This window comes from Vidua chalybeata, chromosome 17 (genome assembly GCF_026979565.1).
Source record: "Vidua chalybeata isolate OUT-0048 chromosome 17, bVidCha1 merged haplotype, whole genome shotgun sequence".
NCBI classification, from domain to species: Eukaryota; Metazoa; Chordata; class Aves; order Passeriformes; family Viduidae; genus Vidua; species Vidua chalybeata.
Genome location: NC_071546.1, coordinates 1,000,954 through 1,019,787, shown reverse-complemented (window position 1 = coordinate 1,019,787; position 18,834 = coordinate 1,000,954). Strand labels below are relative to the sequence as shown.

The 18,834-nt window shown below is 42.7% G+C and overlaps 1 protein-coding gene across 5 annotated transcripts in view; it reads left to right on the top strand.

Annotated features, from left to right (window-relative positions):
- RALGAPB (Ral GTPase activating protein non-catalytic subunit beta) overlaps positions 1 to 18,834 on the top strand; it is a 62,053-nt gene continuing 43,219 nt past the window's right edge. For 2 of the 5 annotated variants that reach the window (XM_053958373.1, XM_053958371.1), the window contains exons 1-7: positions 1 to 125; positions 6,696 to 6,908; positions 7,603 to 7,805; positions 11,863 to 12,026; positions 12,661 to 12,847; positions 16,051 to 16,182; positions 17,329 to 17,507. In XM_053958373.1, coding sequence (XP_053814348.1) covers positions 6,726 to 6,908; positions 7,603 to 7,805; positions 11,863 to 12,026; positions 12,661 to 12,847; positions 16,051 to 16,182; positions 17,329 to 17,507 — 1,048 coding nt within the window. In that variant the 5' untranslated portion in view covers positions 1 to 125; positions 6,696 to 6,725. Of the gene's footprint in view, positions 126 to 766; positions 785 to 6,695; positions 6,909 to 7,602; positions 7,806 to 9,846; positions 9,922 to 11,862; positions 12,027 to 12,660; positions 12,848 to 16,050; positions 16,183 to 17,328; positions 17,508 to 18,834 lie in introns of those variants that run through there. The other 3 variants (XM_053958372.1, XM_053958374.1, XM_053958375.1) reach the window with 3 other exon arrangements.

Here is an 18,834-nt window from a genome sequence, read left to right as displayed (position 1 = left end):
GCAGGAAGTGGGTGCGGGCCGAGCGCAGCGAGTGGCGGTCCCGGTCCTGTGTGGCCGCGGCCCCGTGGCGCCGGCGGCCTGAGGGAGTGGCGCGCCCCGACATGACTGCCGGGCTCTCGGCGCAGGTAAGGCGGCCAGGCTTCCCGTCACGGCGCTATCAGGCTCGGCCCGCTTCACCGCCCGCGGGGCCTGTGGCGCGGGCGCCGCCCGGTGCCTCCACCGCGCTGACCTCTGCACTGCCGCGGCGGGGCCCGAGCTGGGCGGGCGATGGGCGAGCCTGTCCCCGGGGCTCCCCCAGCGCCAGCGTCTGGTTGGTGCCGCGGAGCCACCGCAGGGCGGGCGGGAGCGACTCTCGCTGACCCTCCGCGGCCCAGGGCCCCTCTCGGCTCCTGCTCCGGCCCGGGGGTCGAACCGCATTTCGGGTCCCTGGGAGGAGCGTGAGGTGGTTGGTACCCGCGCCCTTCCTCCCGTGTGGATCCTGCGAGCGGGAGCTGTGCCTGAGCGAGGAAAAAGTTTGTGTCGCTGTTTTCCCGCAGAGTCCGACCAACAGCCCGCTGGTGCCGAGCATGCCCGGCTCAGGCCTCCCGAGCTCTGTCGGGATTCTGATTTGCCTGTCTCATTTGGTCTCCGGGCCTAGTGCGTAGTAGGTCCTATTTATTTGGCAGACAGGCTCAGCAGCGAGGCTTCTCCCCGGAGTAAGGGGGGCTATGCCTGCAAGAGAGTCCTTCCTGCTTGAGCAGTTTGGAGACTTCAGGAGAAACTGGACCGACGAATGAGTGCCAATGTAAAGAAAACTGTTGAGTAAAAATTTTTTCTCAGTCGAGTGCACTGTTTTGTAGTCAAGTTCATTAAATAGTTTTTCGCACAAATGAGGGGTTTGAAAACTTACTAAATTCTCAAGTGACTTGTCTGGAAGATAATTTTCTCAAACCTACTGTTAAAAATGAGAGTGATAGTGAGAAGCAGAGTAGTACTGATATCTGAGTAATGATGCTTGGAAGCAGAATAATAGCCAAAACATACAAAACTGACTGATGTTTTTGCTTTCCTGTGGCTCTGCTCATCTTTACATGTAACAGTATGCAACTTGTAGGCAGTGGCCTTCTCTATAGCAAGTACCCTGCCTCCTGCTTTGGCCAGGCTGTGTCCAGCAGTGTTCCCAGGAACTAAGGAGGCGATGGGGCCCATGAACTGGGAGTGCTGGAGATAGTGAGACCCGAGTCCTGTGGCTTAAATGGCACCTTATGTTTGAGACCCAGCCTTCCCTGTGGCGCATTCATGTATTAACTTCTGCTACAGTAACGCAGTAAAATCTGACGAATTTGTCTTCTCTGGGCAAGGGCAGCTGTGATTCTGTTCTCTGACCCTTGGTAGTGCTGTGGCTGAATGGCTTGGGAATGGATGACAGGAGTGTGTTTTTTTGTTTGCCTCTTCTCTTCTTGCCTTGAATATAGACTTTAAAAAAATAATAGTAACCCTGACATGCATCTTTTTTTAATTCTTTAACAAAATACTTAAAATACCAACTTTCTGCTGGTTGTTCTGTCAGATGGGTCTTCTGTTTGGTTCTTGCTATTTTTAATTTTTGCCTGCTCTCTACTCTGGCTGTTGTCCTTCACACACAGTGCATGCCTTAGGCAGCGCTAACCTGTTAGGTGGCTCCAGAGGTGAACTGCCAGGAGGGCTGTGCTTCTCAAGCCTGGTAGGCTTAATACCAGAGGTGCAGTTGGTCTCAGCTAGATCTAACTTGCCTTCTCCAACATGAACTTGGAGGGCAGTGGGACAAGTGGGCATATAGCAGCTGTTCATACTCAGAATGCCACACGACTGAGAAAAATTGCTCATAAATGTCTGGTTTGTGCTTTGGGGGAAGGTGGGTTGTGTCAGTATGGCTTTCTGGCAAGAATTGTTTCCTCTGGAGAGCAGATGTAGTACTACCTTAGGTAACAGAGGTCATGTTAAATGGGAGGACTTCCTTTTTTTTCCAGAGACTACTTATAAAGCATATCTGATATCCCAGAACTTTGATGTAGACCTTTTTTTGTGGATGCTTCTCTGGTTTAGGCTTAATTAGGCCTTCAGCCTTCCTTGAGCGTATCTCTGCTGATGGTCTTTGCATCTCTAGTACTACTAACCATTGTGTCTGCTCTGCTTTTTTGGTTCTAGTAAAAGCCAAGAAGGATCCACTTTTGGGACAGGTTGTCTTTGTGTGTGAAGTTCTTTTGCATCGTAGGAAAATACTTCATTTTACATCTGAAGCTGCTGAACCCAAAAGACTAAATGTTCACGTTTGCCCCCAGCACTGCCCTTTCCCAGGGCACATTTTCTGAGGAACTGCTCTGTACATGAGTATTGATTTCCTGACCTCTCCCCTGCACATGCTCTGAACATCTCAATTTCAGGCTTGGACCTTCTGCACGTTCCTTCACAGTAGCTGCAGAATGTGGCTCTGTTTAGTTCTCACTGTCTAATTTTAGTGAGCCAGGAGTTTAAATATTTTGGCTGCAGCTATTCATATTAAGTCTTTGGAAACTGGAAAGAGAACTTTTATTTTTTGAGTTTTATGGACTCGTTATTATTTTGTGCTCACTGGCTTCTGGAGTGTTTGAGAACTGAGGATCTTGGGTTTTCAATGCTGAGACATCCAGTTTCTGTGGTTTATATGGTGATAATGACTGAAGTTCCTAAGATGAAACAGACTGGGAGGAAATACATTGAAATCCAGATTATTTACCATACTAGGGAATATTGGATTTAATGCTCAGTTTCATAGTAAATGAATGTCTCCTTGCTTTTGCTAGATTTAATGCTGGCGATTTCTTTCCAGGTTTGTCTGTGAGAGTGTGAGGATGTTTTATTTAGTGCAGCCTCCAGGAACATACAGTGAACATATAGCATACAAGAATGTGTAAAACTGCTTGGTGAACAATAAAGGTTTATTTATTATTCTACTCACCCCTCCTCTTAATCAGCTTTCCGAGAGTCCTTAGTGATTTGAGCCCCAATAAGATGTGTATGTGAAGTGCAAATATTCAGCTTCATGAAACTTGGGAGATGTTAGTTGGGCAAGTGAGGATGCTTTAGTGAGGGTGCTTCTGAAATACAGAAGCATTGCAAAAACAGAAGTCAAAATCAGGTGTGATGTGACAGTTGCTTTCTTGGTCTTCAGTTTGCTGTTGCTTTTTCAGTAGTTACTGATAAATACAGTGTCTTGGAAGGGAGGTAATCCTGCTGCTGCACAGCATTGGGTGCTCTTTATCTGAGGCAAGTTAGGAATCTGTCAGTGTGTGGAATCTGTCAGGAACATTGTTTTGGATATCATTGTGTGGAGGCTTTCCAGCCTTTTAAAATTCCTGTCCACTTAGAAGAAGTTGCATACTAGATAGATGTAGAGATACTCCATTCCTAACAGATTGCAGCCATTTCCAATTCATGTGTCAGTTGAACTGCAGTCTTAAATAAAAAATAACTTCTAGTCCTTCCAAATAAAAACTTTTAACTCCTAAATATAGGGGTTAATAGATTGATACCCTGCTAAATCTCCCTCATAAGGATTTTGCATCTGAATCAATTACTTCTTTCAGTATTCCTTGTGTATTGCTAAAACTAACAGAAGGTTTCTTTTACAGTGAGACGAAAGGAAGCCTCAAATATTAACAAGATACAGGCTGGTGATTTTATTTATGTAGGAATGTCAAGCAGCAGGCTGGGAGTGTGTGGTGTGAGATGGTTGTCCTGTTGCTAAACCTCTTCAGCATGGCATGTTGTATATATCCTGTATCTCTTAAAAGTGCTACTCCTCAGAAGTGTGGAAGAGTCACCCAGAAGAGCTTTGCGTCTTTTTTTCATTGTGGCAGGGAGCTGTGTGAGGGCAGGCGATTGTGTCCTCGCATTCCCCTACCCTAGTGTAATTAAGGTTTTCTAAAATGCAGCAGGATTCTTCTAGGTGAGAAAGTTCCCACGTAGGCATTGCCTGCCATTTGCTTGTATTGTACAGCACTTCCACACACCTGGGCGCCCTGCTCTGGGATGAGGGCGGCCACAGCGAGTGTGCTGTGCTTATCACACACTGATAAGCTCCTGCCATGAGCTGTTAACTGCCAGCCTGAGGGCGGGCATGGAAAGGACTGTTTTATCAGTTCAAATCAGCTTATTTAAACCAATGTTCTTCAAATGCTGTTACAGGGTTACATGCTTCTAATGAACTTGTGTCACAGGAGAGGAATGGGGAGTGCTTCCCCTCTTCCCTTGTGGAATAGGGGGTAGGGACTCTGCTGTGGGGGTGAATGAGGAGGGGGAAGTCTTGGAAAGTGGATTATATCTCACTTCTGTCCCTTCTGCTTTGACTCCAAACACACACTGGAGACTAAGATGGTGGTCAGCTAGGAGAGAAGGGGGAAGACAAAGTGTCTCTTTGTCTATAGGATATGAAAGGAAAAGATACCAGTATGGAAACTTAGATAGCGGAACTAAACAGTGATCAAAGCAATCACTGAGGGTTGGGATTTTGTGGGGTTTGTTTGGTATTTCGTTTTTGAGGGTTTTTTTTTTTTTGGGGGGGGGGGTTGGTTTGATTTGATTTTGGGGAGGTTGTGTGTTTGTGTGCTACTTTTCTGTATCTTGGAATTGCTATTTTTCTCTAAGCCTAAGGATTTTGACCACAGTGACATGAGCATTCTCCCTGCCTCAGTCCCCAAAGGAGGGAATGTACCTGAAGGATGTAGGGATTGTACATCATGCAGGCTGCTGCTGCTCTGGTTCACTCACTGTCAGATAAGCACACGTGATTGCTGCCTCAAACCACGAAGGATGTAGTTTGGAAGACAAGATCTTGCTGCCTTGCTTTTCTGTCTCCCTCGAAGGGAATCATCAGGCTTTTTGCATAGGTTTTGGGTATAAACATTTGAGGAGTCAGCTAAATAGGCAGATTGTTTAAATAGGCTTTTCCATAGGAATGTGTATTTCCAGGCCTAGCTTCTTGTTTGATTTTGGGCCAACGAATGTCTAAGAGAAGTGTTCAACATATTCCTTTTATGACTAACTGGCTTCCAAATCGTGCTAGGTAAGTGTAGTTGGCAAATGGATATTGGAGTGCCATCCATGACAGCTTGAGCTGCTCTGAGCAGTGTCTCTTGAACACTCCTTGCTTTTCTCCTGTGCCAGCCCTGTTTTCCTTGTTCATGTGATCACCTGGCTCAGATAATGGATAAAAGGCTGCCAATTCTGGTGGGAGAGGAGGAAAAGGAGATGGTGCAGTCGCAGTTCTGGTGGCTCAGGCTTCTGTGGTATCACCTGCTTGAGCAACAGTTTAACATTGTTGTGGGCCTGTACAAAGCATTCTGCTGTCAGAGGGATGTTCCTGCCACCCCTCTGGCCTGGGGTCCTCACTGCTCTGTTGTGTTGGCACAGATGTTTCTCATCTGAGTTAGATCAGATCTCTGGATGTGTTTGATGTGTGGATCAAAATTGGCTGTGGGTGATGGGTGTCTCTGAGCTGCCCAGTCCAGTCCCATGACTGGTGCTGCTTCGCCCCACCCGTTCCCAGGGCAGGGGGTTCTGGCCTGGCTCCCAGCCCTGCCCTGTATAGCACGTAGGTGTGTGTGCTACTGGTGCAGCACGAGCCACTGCTTGGGACACAAGGGTGCTGCTGCCTGGAGATGGACTGTGGGAGCACAGCTTAACTTCTGCTGCTTCTAATCACCTCTCTTGGTTGAGGTTTCACAACGATGCCAAAATACCCATCCCAAGCTCCCATCACTGCAAAAACCTGGTTAGTTCACAGTCAGCTTGGCTTCCTGATCTCAAATAGCAGTGAGGGGAAATACACAACTGCAGTTGTGCTGGGATTGTTACTCAAATGAGAACTGTGTCTAGTTCTGAGACCACTGCCTGGGAAATTTCCTAGTGGCTTTTCTGTCTGGAATCTGTGGGACAAATGTGGATTTTTATGGAGTGACTCTCTGTGTGTATTGACTTTACAAGGATTTAAAATGCACCCCAGTGCCATAGATTTGGAACCTATATGTGCTGTAATGAAACTGTAAAGTGATGCTGGGTTTAAGCTAGTGATGCACTAAGGCTCAGCCAGTCCTGAACTCACAGCAAATAAAGGGCACTCTTCATTATCACTGAATTACATTTTTCAGCTATCAGTTTTGAGTAGTGTCTGCTGTAGAAATACCGTATGAATATAAAAGAGGCTGAATTTTTGTCTTCTCAGATGGCTAAGGTTTTCCTGGAAGTTTCCTGGTGTCTCTTTTTAACTGCTGTTGAGGTGAAAAAGGGAATGAGGGATGAATTGCAGCCATTGTTTCATGAGCAGAATACTTGTAGAACTGCTTTCTACTTACCTGAAGATGTCATGTAAAGGGGAGCATCTTTTCTGCAAAGATGGTGCAAGCAGAAGTGTGACATGAAGTCACTTCTCAGGGTTAAGTATCTAAAATGGGCATATAGTCCTGAACTGAATCTTGCTGTAATCTCTCTAATCAAGCTACGTTAAAGCACGTCTGTGTAAAAAACATACGAAGGTTGAAGAACAACTGTTGGAATCTCTTCTGGATTGTCAAATGTATGAAATGGATATGTGCATCTTGAATTTACAAGGGTCTGGATTGTGATACACAGCCTCAGTTTTGCTAACTCATATCATAGACATTTAAATTAATTGTCTCTTTTTCTTCCTTGCCCCCCAGGTGTTGTTTGGATTGTAGCATAGAGACACTATGTACTCGGAGTGGAGATCCTTGCATCTTGTTATTCAAAATGATCAGGGGAATACCAGTGTACTTCACAGCTATCCTGAGAATGTGGGGAGAGAAGTGGCAAATGCAGTGGTGCGTCCTCTTGGACAAGCTTTAATTACATCATCTGTTGGAAGTGAGAGTTTACTAAAAACAGACAAAGAAGTAAGTGCCTTTCCTTGGAGATGATAGTTTCCTTCATGCCAGAGTAACAGTTTAATAGTTTTCTATGGCCTCTTTTATTTTTATCTCTTTATTGTCCCAAGTTTTATGAAGTGTGTAACATTTTTAGTTTACTAATATCCACAGGGCTTTTATTAGCAATTATATCATAGCAACAGTGTACTTCATGACTTAATAGTAAATGTTTACCTGAGCTACTATACCACGAAATTCAGGCTAAAGAAAACCAACAAAAACACTCAAAACAAACCCAAGGAATTTAGCATTTAACACTAAGCCTTTCTACTTACCTTCAGTTTTGGAGCAGCAGCATGTGACTTCAAAAAAAAGTCTTTGTATAGTACAAGTATTTGTTAGAATTTGAAAATCTTTCAGTAGCAGCTTTTGTGTGTTCTGAAGAGTTCTCTCTACAGTTTAGATTTAAGAGATTCAGGATTTAGAGAGTGATTTGCCATTTATTCATATTCTTCATAATATGATATATGAGTTAATGGTTTGGTGTTTTATTGCAGGATATGTTACACAGAATTGCCCATAAAACATAACTATTGTTGCTTTTTTTTTTTTTTTTTTTTTTTTTTTTTTTTTTTTTTTTTTTGACTTAGAACTAATGTGCTCTGACCAGTACTTACTTACCAATATTCATTTCAAATAACTTTTGCTTTGTGTTTGTTAGGTAAAATGGACTATGGAGGTGGTTTGTTATGGACTGACCCTCCCTTTGGATGGCGATACTGTGAAATACTGTGTGGATGTGTATACAGACTGGATTATGGCTCTTGTGTTTCCTAAGGACTCTATTCCTTTGCCTGTTCTTAAGGAACCAAACCTTTATGTTCAAAGCATTCTCAAACATCTCCAAAATCTCTTTGTACCAAGGTGAGTGTTAGGGATTCCAAGCTATAGTCAGCAGGTGAACTGTCAGAGGACTCAGGAAGTGTGGAGGCTCTTGAGTAAAATAAGACTGCTATTGCTGCAAGCTTAGGAGGAAGGTGTTTCTCCAAGTGTCTTCTGTAATTTTGCAGTAGCAAATTGAGTTTTTGCTGCTGTGGTTAGGTAATTGGAATCACATAGTTCATATCCTTGAATGTTTACTGTTCCAAGAGGTTCAAGATTTATCTCTATTGGATGACTGGAGGGTAAAGGGAAAAGCAGAAGAACATCACTGCGTGACCATGGGCTTTTCATTTTGTAAAACTGAGATAAACTAAGAGAACATCATGGCAGTCCCAGCCCTTGTTAGTCAAAATTTGACCACGTGTGTGTGATGTAGTGAAGGATCTTCCAGTAAGGGACTGCTCTGTGCCTGCATCTTGCTGCCTGTTAAATATGCATGTTTATGCTAACTGTCATTCTCTGGTAGTTTTGAAAGAACCTGGTGGCGATGTGCTTGCTGCTTGACATCCTTGGATGATGATGTTGAGATAGGCATGTTTCTAGGTCTTGTACACAGCTACATTGTCAGAGTGTGCAAACATCATTACCTTATTTACAGTTTATGGCAAGTTTACCTGCTGCTGTTGGACATATGTACTGGATAAGGAAGATTAAATAATAGCGCCCCCTGAAAAGGTGCTTAACTTCAGATCAATGTTTAGTATATGTTTGTAAATATCAGATTATCTGCTTTTATCAGTATTAAATATGTATCACTGCAGGTGGCCTTCAAAGTGCTCAGCTGCACTTGGGTCACTTTACTAAAGGCTTTGTTTATAAAGGACTTTGAATAATAACTTGTGCAAATTCAGAGGAGTTCTCTGCTGTTTATTGATTGCTTTGAAGTCTACCACCTACTCTTAGTTGCTGTTGCTCTTAACTTGTAGTGAAAATGCATTTTAATTCCCATTAAAGGATGGTCAAGGCAATGACACAAGTCTGAGGAAAGCAAGCTTCTGGATTAGACTGCAGTAGGAGGTTGTTTCTAAGCTTTAATAAGTGCAGAATACAGTCTGCTGTCTGGGATCCTTTATTCCCTTGGCACAGCAGAGAAGGAATTCTTCACTAGTCCATTAAATAGTTGTTTCTGTGATCCCTTGCTTGCTCTCCCACCGGGGGCCCTAGTAGCAGGCAGCTCAGTAGTATAGTTTCTTGCATGCTATTGGCACAATAGCATGCAAGAGCACACCCTTCTCTCCCAAAATCATTGCTGGACCTTGATGTAGGCTGGTAGACTACACATGATAGCTGTTGAATGAAATAATTAACACCGAGAGACAAGGAAGGCTGAAAAATCATTATTTTAAACATTGTCCCTGTAGTATAGCTGTTCTGTAGGTTTTTCTTTTCAAGGGCCACTGAGATGTATCTTAAACACTGATTTTTCATGGCTGCTGCTGTCAACATTTGATATTCAAGTCCCTACTCTTTTTAAGTTTTGCCCTCCAGGGTGTGATGTTCAGAAATCACTCCAGCAACAGGAGAAGTTTCTATACTCAAATGGAATACAGAACTGAGTTGTGCACAGCTGCCTTGAATAAAAGCAAAGATTCAGACTTAGGTGTCTGTGGTGGGGAAGAGGAGAATGATTTCTGGGTTTACCCAATTGATGCAGGTTGCTGATGATAATGGGCTCATGTAGAATACTTACCCAGGAGGTGCTACAGCAACCTGTATTGAACTGTCTCCTGGAAAAATCTGTTCTTGTGTTGAAGATACTAAGTCATTATTATAAGCCTATGTCCTATGGAAGGTTGATTAAAATAGCTTCCTTCTTCACCCTGGTTCTCTGGAAACAATGTAGGGGTTGGTTTGGCTGCCTTTTAAGTGGTGGCCCAGAGTTGTGAAGGCATCAGACTCAGATGGTGACATATAGGTAAGGTGGGAAACACAACAGCCTGAAGTGGGCACTTCAGTTAAACGGCATCTCAGGAGCTTGCGTACACCCATACAGAGCAAATGCATATAGATTCTAGTGTCAGTGCTCAACTGAATCAAACGTTTACATGCACAGTCCTTGAAATAGTGTGGTGCTGAAAAATAAAACTGTGAAGGCTGGGTGAGTCAAGTTAGCTTTCCTCTGTCTGCTGCAGTGACGGGAGAGAAGGTGTTTGCCTCCTTCCCTCCTGTATCGGCCTTCTGTCCACCCTGAAGAAACAAACACTTTGTTGACATATTTGAATAGTCCCCAGGCAACCCCCAGGCTTTCCATTTCTGGCGACTCTAGAATATCCAAGAGGTCTTGAAGATGACTTAAGCAGTAGTGGTTGTTACTGCTGTCAGATAAAGTTTCAGTGCCACAAACGCTGTTGGAAGGAAATATGAGAACTCTCTCCCCCTGTATTACCTCTCCAGGAGAGTGAGGTACAGATATCCAGGTTCTCTGCAACAGAAATGTCTGGAATTGCTTGAGAGACTGTGGAACACGTGACTGCCAAAGTACTTTTTTTTGGTAATAACTTCATATGCTTCTCATATGAAATAATGGGAACAGTACTTCTGAAGGAGAATGGCCAGTAGGCCACAGTCTGTAGAAATCTAGACATCTAGAAGTCTAGAAATAGTGCAAGCAGAGCTTGTCACCAGGTCAGCTTTGCAGACAAGAGGAAGTCATAGATGGACAGAAATGTTTGAGTTGCCTTTACAAGATTAGCACAGAAGTATCCCGTTAGCTTGCATTATAAGCCCTGTTTTTTTTACAGTTTCTCTAAATGATTAGGGAAAAAGTCTTGAAGCAGCTTTGGAAGCCTCAAGCCTATATAGATTGAGGATACCTTTTGACTGAAACAATCTGCTCAGTTGTTGCTCACACAAAAAATAGTGCTGAAAGCAAGGAAGGGCTCACTTATCCCGAAGTTTGTTATTCTACAGAGAGACTCTGGGTTATGATCTAGCTCTAGCATCAAGCAACCCACTGAGGTCCTCAGCTGTGGTTAGTAGTGTGCAATTTTGCTCATTAGGCATATTAGGACAGTATTGCCTCTTTGTAATCTTTTTTCCAGTACTGCAATACAACATTTATACTCCCAAGATAAAAGCTGATAGTATTTAGTGGACCAGCAGATTCTTGAGGTGCTTGCTATGCAACATGACTCTTGTGGGTTATAGCACATTGAAAATATTTGGTAGGAATCTGGTAATACTACTTAGTAGTCCAGTGGATGGTAATATTTGTATGATTTTTTTTTGGTCATCTTTTCAGTGGTAGTAGGAGGCATCACGAAATCATGCACAGGTTGAAATATGCCTTACATATACTGCACACTCTAATTTGCAATCTCTTCTCTTGCCCTTTAAAATTTGGGCTTCCTCAGGTTTTTTACCAATGTCCTCAGATACTGTCCAGAATGTGTCACATGACTGTTTTGTACCTGTTCTGCCTTGTCCAGACTAACTAATGGGAGGAGGTGATGCTGCTTTGTGCTGCTTCTGCACAACTTCATGTTGAGTGACTCAGCAGTGCCAGTGTGGATCTGATTATTACTACAGGAAAAACCTAGGAAACCCTTCTTCCTTCCTTCCTCCTAACTGCTTACAGAAGAAGATCTAGAAGGGGGTCATTAAATAGGAACATCAGACTAAAGGAAGAAGTGGTAAGAGTTGATTTGGAAACAAGAGGAGAACTAGGAAGAATTTAAATTATTTTGCTAACTATGTTCTCCTAGTTTTGCCACTTCTGAATTATGTATGTAATAATTCATGATGTCTCAACTGGATTGTCATTGTTTGGCCCAAGATAAATCTGACATGATGGATTGTGCTTGTGCTATTTATTGAGTCTCACATGGAGAAGAGTGTTACGGTGCATCTTGTGCTCATTAAGGCAGAGTTAGGATGCCTAGAGACAGAGTTGGGGTGCACAGAAGCATATTGGCTCATGTTCTTGGGTCTCACTCAATAATATTTGATCCTTTTGTAAGTTGAGGATGCTGAAAGTTCATTTTACTGAATGCATCATTTAATAGTTCTATTTCTCAAGCACTGTTTTCTTATCTTGCAGGCCAGACCCGGGATCCAGTCAGATCAGATTGTGCTTGCAGGTTTTGAAAGCTGTCCAGAAGCTGGCACATGAGTCAACAATTATGGCAAGAGAAACCTGGGAGGTTTTGTTATTATTTCTTCTTCAGATCAATGACACTCTTCTAGCAGCTCCAACTGTGCAAGGTTCATGTTCATCTTCCATTTGGTTCAATTATTAAAATACTTCTGGCTCTTCTTGACATTCAGCTTGCCAGCAGGATGGGGGAACCCATTAAAAGCTCTTAGGAGCTACCAAAGCACAATAGCTCACTCCTAATTCTGCCCCATTACTCCAAAATAAAGCATTGCCAAAAAAGACTGAATGATTTGGAGCTGAGTTTTCCTGAAACGATTTTTGCAGGACAATGACTTTATACAGGAGCAGTTTGGTATGAACAGTTTCAGACACTGTTGTTCCCTGTTTGTTTCACTGAAACCCCTTTGTTTTGCTGTTCAGCCTGCCTAGTGCAAAATAATAGTATTAGTTTTACTGATTTTAAAAAAAGACTTCAATATAGACACAGTGCAATAGAAGACTGCATAAGATTGGTGGATTCCTGCTGCCCCTTATTACACACATGTGGCTGGGCTTTATCTATTGTACTTGGCCTTGCAAAAAGGCTAATTGGCTGTAGGAAGCAATCAAGGATCATTCTTTAAAATTATAAAAAAAAGAGGGCTTAATCTTTATGCACTTTAACCAAAACCTCTGTGGGGAGATATTTGAAGTTACTTAGATGGAACATTAACTGAAGGTGTGCTTGGTTTCTGTTGTAAGGTGGCATTGCTGAGAATCTGGCTGAAAAATTAATTGGCGTGCTGTTTGAGGTATGGTTACTCGCTTGTACACGGTGCTTTCCAACACCTCCTTACTGGAAAACTGCCAAAGAGATGGTGGCTAACTGGCGACATCATCCTGCAGTAGTTGAGCAGTGGAGCAAGGTCATTTGTGCCCTTACTTCCAGGTAGGAGAAATCCTGTAGAAATAAATGCATGTATGGGGATAATAATGGTCATATATGTTTTGGAGTTGCTTATTTGTGGAATGTGCAGCAATCCAAAAGTGAATAAGCAATACAAAGTGAGAGTTCTTGCTGTATCCTTGGATTGTGTGTGTATTCCTTTGTTCTGCAAGGGGAGATCGGAGTTGGATTCTCTCTGTTTTTGTGTAAGCTTAGCACCTCTGTGATATTTAGCACTTGGTGGCATGTGTGTGTATTAGTCTCCATGATTGTGACTCTTCATCATATCCTCTGAGGAATGACTCAAGAATATTAGTATAGCATTATATGTGTGTGTCACCATCAAAATTATTAGGTGCTTGTTAGTGCTCATGCTGCTGGGTTTGAGGTGCCTCTTGGACTCTGCTTGGACCCTGTGAGCTGAAACTGTGTTACAGCTGCCTGGCACTTGATCCCTGGGAGTCAGGATGTGATGGGCCAGAGGAAGACCACAGGCTTTCTGCTCTAGAGAGTAGGGGAGAAGAGCTGTACTGAGTTGTGCTGGGTATGGGAGCAGTGAGGATCGTATATGATAGAATTGTTTAGGTTGGAAAAGACCTCTAAGATCATCAAATCCAACCATGCTCCCAGCACTGCAAAGCCCACCACAAACCCATGTTCCCAATTGCCATATCCACAGGTCTTTTAATACCCTTTGGTGACTCCACCACTGCCTTGGGTAATCTGTGCCAGTGCCTGACACTTTTCCATCCCATCTGAATGTCCCCTGGCACAACTTGAGGCCATTTCCCCATGTTATGTCCCTTGTTACCTGGGAGAAGAGGCCAGCCCTCTGGTGGCTCCAGTCTCCTTTCATGTAGTTGTAGAGAATGAGAAGGTCCCCTCTGAGTCCCCTTTTCTCCAGGATGAGCCTTCCCAGCTCTCTCAGCTGCTCCTGGTGCTCCAGCCCCTTCCCCAGCCCTGTTCCCTTCTCTGGATACACTCCAGCCCCTTAATGCCTTTCTTGCCATGAGGGGCCCAAAACTGTCCCCAGGATTGGAGGTGCCTCACCAGTGCCCAGTACAGAGCACAGTCGCTGCCCTGGCCCTGCTGCCACACCATGGCTGGTACAGGCCAGGTGTCATTGGCCTCTTGCCCACCTGGGCACACCAGCCTCTTGTTCAGCTGCTGTTGAGCAGCACCCCCATGACCTTTCCTGCTGGGTAGTTTGCAGCCACTGTGCCCTAAACCTGTAGCTCTGGGGTTATTGTGACCCAAGGGCAGGACCTGTCACTTTGCCTTGTTGAACCTCATGGGGTGGCTTCAGCCCCTTGATCCAGCCTGCCCAAATCCCTCTAGAGATCCTTCCTGTCCTTCAGTAGGTCAGCTCCTGCCCACCTCGGTATCACCTGCAAATGATTGAAGGAACACTCACATCTGGGGCTGGCAGGAGAGTTTTGGTTATGATAGAAGGTTCTGAACAGTGAGGAGAGTTTCAGTACCCTTAATATTGAGGTCTTTTTGGTGTGAAGTCTTTGTGGGACGAATCTCAGACTCTTGGAGGAAAGAACTGGATTAATTACTTGTAAGAGAGTCATCTGGGTCTCCTTCCAGCTCTCCTGAAATATCAGTAACTTATTTCTGTAGAAGTTGAAAGATGTGTCAAAATTGCTGCATTGTGAAATATTCAATAGTGTATTTTTCTGCAAGGGTTTATTATAACTTTGAAAACTTTTGCTTTGAATTACCTGTCAAAATGTGAAGTGTGAATAGATTTTTCCAGGTTATGCAGCTATTTGTTAAGCCCTTGGGAAATAAAGCTGCAATACAAGTTCTGTGTATTTCCCACGCTATTTCTTCAGCTATTTTTAGCTTGTTAGATGTAGTGTTACATAACGGAAAATACTTTATGATTCACTGATCTGAAAAGAACAGCTCTGTCTCAAAACATGTGTTGGTGTTCTGCACCACACACTGTGCCTACACTTCCTCTCCCATTGTTGACTAACAGGCTTGGTTCTGTTGGTGCACAGGAGTATGCAGGGTTTCTGGAATGTTTTAGTCTGTGTTCAGTAATGTTGGTTTATGCCTGATACCAAGGCAGGGAAGGTTAGGCTCCTCTGAAGCTGGCTTTAAGTTCATTGGTATTTTAAGCTGCATTTTTAATACCTCAATGAAGCTCTAGCTTCAAACAGTTAAAATGTTTTAGTAAACAGTTCTGTGAATCAGGTTATTAGCAATAAGCTGAGAGTAAACGTTTCAAATTAAAAACATATGGAAAATTATATTTGGAAATCTGTACACATATGCAGGGTCAATTTGTGTCCTTGGCTATGATTTTTAGCAGGATGAAACTGGAGTCTTACTTGTATTGCCATACCAATAGATACTACTTTTACCCCATCTAGACTGCTTTAAATATATTTTAACTGTCTTGGATGTGTGGCTTAAAATTTATTTCTGTCTTCAATCGTTCTTGAAAATGACCTATATGTCATTAAATATTTGGTCATGCTCTTTGAAAAACTGGTTTCTTGCAGTCACTGAAGGTCACTGATGACTCTTCAGGTAGTTACCGCTCTTTTAGGGAAAGATCCCCATTTGCCTAAGCATTGTCCTTATGGTACCGGATCACTGCTTTGCTCTTTGTTGGTATGTAGATTCCAGCCTCTGGCAGATGTGGTGCATCTGTTTTGAAGAACTCACTAAACTGTGGCTTGCAAGTCCTGTGCTGCTTGTAGGTCAACAGTGAGTGCTGCTCAGGGTGCTGAGAGGTACAATGTAGGTTATCAATCATGAGCTGGAATTTAGAGCTGCAACCTAATATGACTTGCTAGTGTCACTGAGAGCTTGAGCTAAACAGCTGTGAGGATAAGGGTTTGAATTCCTTCTTTAAAAAAAAAAAAAAATCCTTCTTCCTTCACATGTAATGTCCTGTCAGATGTGCATGTGGCTGTGATAACTGGTGACCCCTCTGGCTTAAGGGATGGGAGAGCTGCTGTGGGGTCTTGTGCCTTAATAGCTTTTGGGTTTGGCTGGAATTTTAGGCAGGCTCCAGGTGTGCGCCATCCAAGGCTGAGAGATTGTATAAAATGGGATCTCTAGGAAAACTTGGGATGTTGCATTGCTGCCTGTGGACTCACCTGGGGGCTGCTTATACCTTTGGGATGCAAAGGCAATGTTAATTTTTTGAGCTGAAGGACAGGTCTGTCTGACTTGCTTTCTAGGTTGCTGCGTTTTACATATGGACCTTCATTTCCTCCATTCAAAATTCCCGATGAAGATGCTGGTCTGATTCCTCTTGAAATGGATAATGAGTGCGTTGCACAAACATGGTTTCGCTTTTTACATATGCTGAGGTATTGTAATTACAGCCATCCATTGTTCCTGTTCTTGCATCAGCTCTATACATTTGCATGACAAATGAAACATTACTCTGGAGATGGCCAAGATTAAGCATATAAATAGAATAAAATGAGAGACTTGTGCCAGTGCCACGCAGCAGCTCAGGGCAGGGTGTGAGTGGTGTTCAGCTTTGAATTCTGACTCTTTCAAAATGTAAACTGGTTCAGTTAATTAAAAACTATTTTAGCTATTTGGCATTTTGGAGGATGTGAAAAACAAGAGTTGAATAGAATTTTGTTTCTCTGAGATAACAAACAGGAAAAGCTGAACAATAGATCTGGGAGATGCTTACTACTTCCATTTATTCTCCAGGGTAAATTGAACTTAGAATTTATTTTTTAAATGGGTGTTTATATATTTATTTTTATGAAGAAATCTATACACTTAATTTTACCATACATGTTAATCTTTCTTAAATGCACAGCTGAACCAAATGCTGTGTTTTGTTTTAAAGACTTTTGGATGTGGCATTACATTAATGCTCTCAATGTCCAGAATATTTAAAAAATGATACAAAATACTATTTAATAGTTAAAACTAGATAAATATTTGGCTGTTTAAAATTTACTTCTTAACTAACTAAAAAACCCTCTTTCTTCATTTGTAGTATTAATGTCACAACTACTGTACTCTTCAAGTTTGGAATTTACAAATTTGCTGTTTCAGGATTTGAGTCAGTCAGGAAAAATTTCTCAAACTTTTACAATTTACTCCTCTTCTTGTCACTGTTTGACAGTATTTAATTTTTTGCTTATCTTTCTAGAATAACAATATAAGCAACTCTTAACTGGGTTCAAAATACCTCATAAGTAATTATTATTGCTGCAATAATTAGTCTAACAAGTCCGTGCTCTGGTTTGTTTTATTTTACTATAATCGTTCAGTGTGTTTGGGTAATGTTTGAAATGAAGGCAGCTATATACTGCCAACCCAGGAAGAGAAAATTGCCTTCCTACAATGGAAGGCTAGAATGTATTAATATTGGATGTTGGTTTGTGGTGTTATTTGAATGCCTTAAACTATTGCATCGTCAAGTGTTTTTAAATCTTAGCAGCTGTTCTCAAACTGACTAACATAGATTTTGCTCTTTTTTTGTGCAGTAATCCTGTGGATTTGAGTAACCCAGCCATTATTAGCTCTACCCCCAAATTTCAGGAGCAGTTTCTGAATGTGAGTGGGATGACTCAAGAACTGAATCAGTACCCCTGCCTTAAACATCTGCCTCAAATATTCTTTCGTGCCATGCGCGGAATCAGCTGTTTAGTGGATGCATTCCTAGGTAATGCTTTTGTCTTGCCCATGGATAGCTAGGATTATTAATTTAATAATTATTTTATTCTCTTTAAATCTGTTTTCTCCATAAATACAGCAATAACAATAAATCTTTTGCAAGTATATCCTAGAATTGATGAGGAGGAGACTTCAGATCACTTCTAAAAAAATCTGTATACACAACAGTAACATTTGAATGTATGAATTTGTAGATGGCCTTAGTTTCAAATGCAAAACAAATAAATCAGAAATATAAAATAAAATAAAACCAGGGATCTCTTTCCCAAACAAGGCTTTTTCTTTCCATCTAATCACCAATGCAAGTGCTATGCTTTAGCATGTTGTGAGCACTCACCGCCATGTTTCTAATCTTTGTGGCAGCTGCTGTGTGCCTGTTTTATAAGGTGTTGAATTTGGACTGTCATCTTCAGATCTTTGCGAGGTTCCCCTTAGTTTACAGTTAGTGGATTACTACTACTGCTGAGTAGGAAAGTTGTGTTTCTTTGTGTCTGCTGGTAACGGAGTAGCTCTAGCTGGTTAGCCTTAAGTAACAGGATGGAGTACCTGAAATTTAAAGCACTATACTTAGTATGCTTCAGACTTACTGAAAGCTCTTCAGGGAATACATGCTACTGTAAACTTGGAGGAGCTGCCTGCTTTTCTGCTTAAATGTGTACAAACAAATGTCATCTGTCATAAGTGTGAGCTGATGAGAGATTGCAGAAGACTAGAGCAGATATGTAAACAATATTAGAAAAAAACCTGCCAGTGGAATGAGACCATCAGCCTGGAGAAGAGCAGGCTCCAGGGGCACAGAGGGCAGGGTTAGACTGGATATTGGGAAGAAAGTCTTCCCTGTGAGGGTTCAGGAGGCCCTGGAGGTTGTGCAGAGGAGCTGTGGCAGCGCCTGGATCCCTGGAAGTGTCCAAGGTGGGGTTGGACTGGACTTGGAAGAAAGTGGTCTAGTGGGAGGTGTCCCTGCCTGTGGCTGGGGATGGAATGGAGAGTCTTTTAGGTCCCTTTGAACCCAAACTATTCTGTGGTTTTATGAATCAGACACTTAAGACTTCTGAAGATCTTGTAGCAAGATGAAGCACCCAGAGTGATAATAGCCTATCTGGAATGCAGAGATGGAGACTACAAAGCATTGGGACGCAGGAGATTTCGTAGTGAAATTAAATTCAGGCTGTAGGTATGGATTGGGAGAGTGTGCTCGGGCAGACTTGAGAGCTGCACAAAGATCTTCAGTGAAGGCCGATGGGAGAGCTCATTACCTTCTGTCACAAGTGCTAAAACACTGGGTTTTATCTTGCTCTCCCTGGTACCTACATGAT